The 3,783-nt window shown below is 34.4% G+C and overlaps 1 protein-coding gene across 1 annotated transcript; it reads right to left on the minus strand.

Moving 5' to 3' along the window:
* Positions 1 to 286: 286 nt before the first annotated feature.
* Positions 287 to 3,225, minus strand: LOC145017429 (AT-rich interactive domain-containing protein 1-like). The gene is made up of 2 exons (XM_078975461.1): positions 2,808 to 3,225; positions 287 to 1,406 (listed from the first exon to the last, which is right to left on the minus strand). Exon 2 carries the CDS (start codon positions 1,347 to 1,349, stop codon positions 585 to 587), a length of 765 nt encoding a protein of 254 aa, XP_078831587.1. The 5' UTR covers positions 1,350 to 1,406; positions 2,808 to 3,225; the 3' UTR covers positions 287 to 584.
* Between the last annotated feature and the right edge of the window lie 558 nt (positions 3,226 to 3,783).

Genomic DNA, 3,783 nt, shown 5'->3' on the forward strand with positions numbered 1-3,783 from the left:
CAACTAGCCCACACAGCCTCACTTTAAGAGCATTATGTGAAATGTAAATCACGTAAAAAAAAAGTCCACTACATGATTGACATAAGAGCCCAATCCTATACGAAGCCCAAATTCACATTAGAATCGGATCTCCAACACTAACCCTTCCTTGTTTATGCAAAGATAGCACTAGAGAATCATATGCTACCCCATAGGCTTTCAAGAACTTATGCTTAAACCATGAACTTTGTCCATTCGGCTCCTATAGCCAAAAGTTTTTAGAACTAAAATTTCAAAATCCAACACATTAAAATCAAAATCAAAATAGGTCCACTATAAAACCATGGCATACCATAGGCATTGGGTGTATAGCAAGCAAGACTATGAAGCTTGATTTATGGACCTTAAAGGAAAAATGATTCTATCCAAAGTTATATCCACCTTAACTATAGATCCCCCTAATATGATTTTATTTGGGGCAAAATATAATATTAAAGGCAAAAGTAAACAAGAGAATTAGAGAAGGAAGAAAAACATTACTGGTGAGAAAAACCGAACTTCTGCAAAAAGATTCCCCTCAGCTTTATATATATATATATATATATTCATCTTCTTCCACTTAAGTAACCAACCTTTCCAATTTTAGAAGTGTTCCCTTTCCCTACACCATCAACCTGAGCCCTCTTTCGTGACCCTTTAGAACAAGGTGTTGTCTTTTTCTCTTTCTCTTCTTCTTCTTCTTCATCATCATCATCATCATCATCTGTGTCTACTGTTCCAGTTCTTGACCTAGTTTTTGCACTTATGCGTCTAGGGAGGTATACATTGAAGTAATAGCTGGCTATGTTTTTCCATGACTTTGATTGAAAAGATTCTAATGCAAGTTTTATAAAGTTATTATTACCTTCAGAAATCGGATTCCTTTTCACAATCTGAATAAACTTCTGCTGCTCTGAGTACTTCCATAGCTTGGCAACAGCTTCTCCCATCTCATCAAACTTCCATTTATGGAAAGCGGGTCCCAGATCTTTTTGAAGACGCGTTCTTTTTAAAGCAATGTGGCGTTTAACACATGAAATGGCTCCTGGGGAATGACAATCACAGTTTTCGGGTCTCCCTTTCCCGATTTCTGCTTCTGGTGTTGTTTCTTTGTTTGACCAAATCACAGTGCCTAAATACTTTGATGATGTTGACTTTGTGAGACTTTTGTGGGGGTATTTTCTTTGAGGTGGGCCGGTCCACTCTGCCACATCAGCTTGAAAACGTGGCCCAATTGGGATTGCTAATTTTTTGTTTTCATCAAGAACATCATTGAACCAATCGTTTTGATGCTTCTGACTCCTTTTATTAACCTGTTTTGGCTTCTTCATGGTTCAATAACCTCGGATCAACGCATCACAAATTTACAATATCGCCCTTTTACTGATCTGAAACAGAATAATATACACCTTTGTTTCATAAATCATAATGTTGTAGTGAATGATACTAGAATGTAATAAAACATAAAGAAGGTGGCATGAAACTATTCAACTATTCAACAATGTGATCCAATAAAAAAAAATGATCTCATAAGTCATTAGAAATTTGTTTTCCACATTAATATAAATTGAAATATTACATCCATGTTTATGATGTTATGTTGGTGAGGGCTATAAGTATATATATAAATATATGCTTAGAGAATGGCACAAATGATTTCCAAAATGAAACATATTATTTCCAAATAGATGGTGAGCCTCTCTATATTTATCTTCCTTTTTGGCAATCTAAGAAACTTGGAGCATTTCCCTCTTTCCATCTTCCCTTTTGGCCATTTCAGTTCATCAAAAAGAAAAAAGAAACATAATATTCATGGATTCCCAAAAACAGATGAGTTTCAACTTTGAAGGAAGAGGAAAAGGTAATAGTATAGGTAGATTCTTGAGACTACTTATGAAGTTGTAGATGAGCAAATAGAATAGGTAAATAGTAAAATCACATCCAATCATAAAAAAGAGGGACGAATTCTTCACGACATGATAAACCAGAGAGTTAGGTTGTTTGATGATGACACATACCAATTAAAAGCCTAAACCATGGCCAAATTCATAACAGTAACATACAAGCAAAAGGGCTGTAAGTGGAAAAGACGTGAATGCCCTTCTAAACTCACACCTACAAAGCTGTGTTTGTTACACAGGGCTATTTTCATGATGAGGAGGAGGATAAAAAGGGCATTCACGTCTTTTACACAAACAAAAGTTCAAGAGCGAGTCTATGTCCCACCTTTTTTATCTACAATACTTCAATAACAGAATTTTATCTCAGACATTGACTGAAAAAATAACAGGGGGTGTGGATTATAAATCTTAACAAAAAGCATCTAAAAACCAGAGAACAGACATAACGTGATTAGGTTAAAATTTCCAACAATAGGAACCTATAAACTAGATAATAGACAGAAAGGAATATCCGATTAATAACTACAAATGAATTAATATGTGAGAGGCTATTATTTCACCTAAAGTATAATAAATTTGTGGGAAATCCAATTATTTGCTTTTCTTTTGACTTACACAAAAAAGAATATGTATCTTATGTGAGAGAACATGTACTTTCAAACTAGGGTCAGTTATCCCCTAACATTTACAAGTACAAACACAACATCAGCTTCACAAATCACAATGTTTATGTCATTCATCACGTTCTCTCAGAAGAAGAAAAATAGCGTATTAGATACCTAATTGAAGATGAGAAATACTCAGACTAAAATTAGCACCGATTATTCCGCAGACAACAGATTAATTAAGGAAATGGGGGAATTTTAATTAAGATAAGAGATCTATCACCTTAATAACAAGCAGAAATCGTCGCTTAAAATCGAATTCGTTGCTAAATCTCGAACTAAACTCTGCTGGGCTGCAAAATCGTTCTATAGTCTGCGATTAAGCTTCCAGTCTCAAAAGTATTCTTCGCCGCAGATCTAGGGAGTATAATTTCTATAGTTGATGCTAATTCAACTTTTCTTTTTCAAATATTGTTCACATTAATTTGTCTTGGATTATGATTTAACCATGCTTGATCGAAAAGTAAAAATCGAAAGAAGAGATGTTGATGAAGAAGATCGAGAACTCCGCCTGCTAGTGACGGTAAGGCAATGTTAGCGACGGAGGAATTTTTCCATTTTTTCTTTGCAATGAAAAATTGGGGTGAGGATTGACAAAAGTTAGGGTTGAAAACTTCAACCCCAAATTTTAATATTTTGGAGTTGTCAAACACTACCTATAGTGGCTCTTTTATTAGACTATTTTATTGGGAAGTCTAGATTTAGGGTATTTGGTAAAAAGAAGATAAAATTGCAGAAATGGTCCTTGAGACCGGCAAAATTATATAGTTTTGGTTCAAAATGAAATGTTGGTGCACCATTGATCCAATTTTGGATACCTTGTGTGGTTTTGGTCCCTATGGTTATATATATATATATATATATATATATATATATATATATATATATATATATATATATATATATTGTGCTTTTGGTCCACATCCCACCTAAAATGACTAATATGCCCCTTAAATAACTATATTTTATTTTATTTTACTTATTTTCTTATTCTTATAATAAAATAAAAAACAAAAACAAAATAAACTCACCACATACACACTCTCTCTCTCTCTTTATCTCTCTCTCTCTAAATCTTTATCTGCCATGAACAATGGGCTATGGTGGTGCGTCAGTGAGCCACCAAGACAACAGCCTCATCTCTCATACTTCTCTTCTCCTCCTGTCAAGCAAACTCCATCGAACCCCCACCTACTTGC

Source organism: Lactuca saligna, chromosome 9 (assembly GCF_052625555.1).
Source record: "Lactuca saligna cultivar CGN05327 chromosome 9, ASM5262555v1, whole genome shotgun sequence".
NCBI classification, from domain to species: Eukaryota; Viridiplantae; Streptophyta; class Magnoliopsida; order Asterales; family Asteraceae; genus Lactuca; species Lactuca saligna.

Excerpts from the sequence above, each read along its gene's own strand:
- LOC145017429 (XM_078975461.1), bottom strand. The coding sequence starts at position 1,349 with ATGAAGAAGCCAAAACAGGTTAATAAAAGGAGTCAGAAGCATCAAAAC.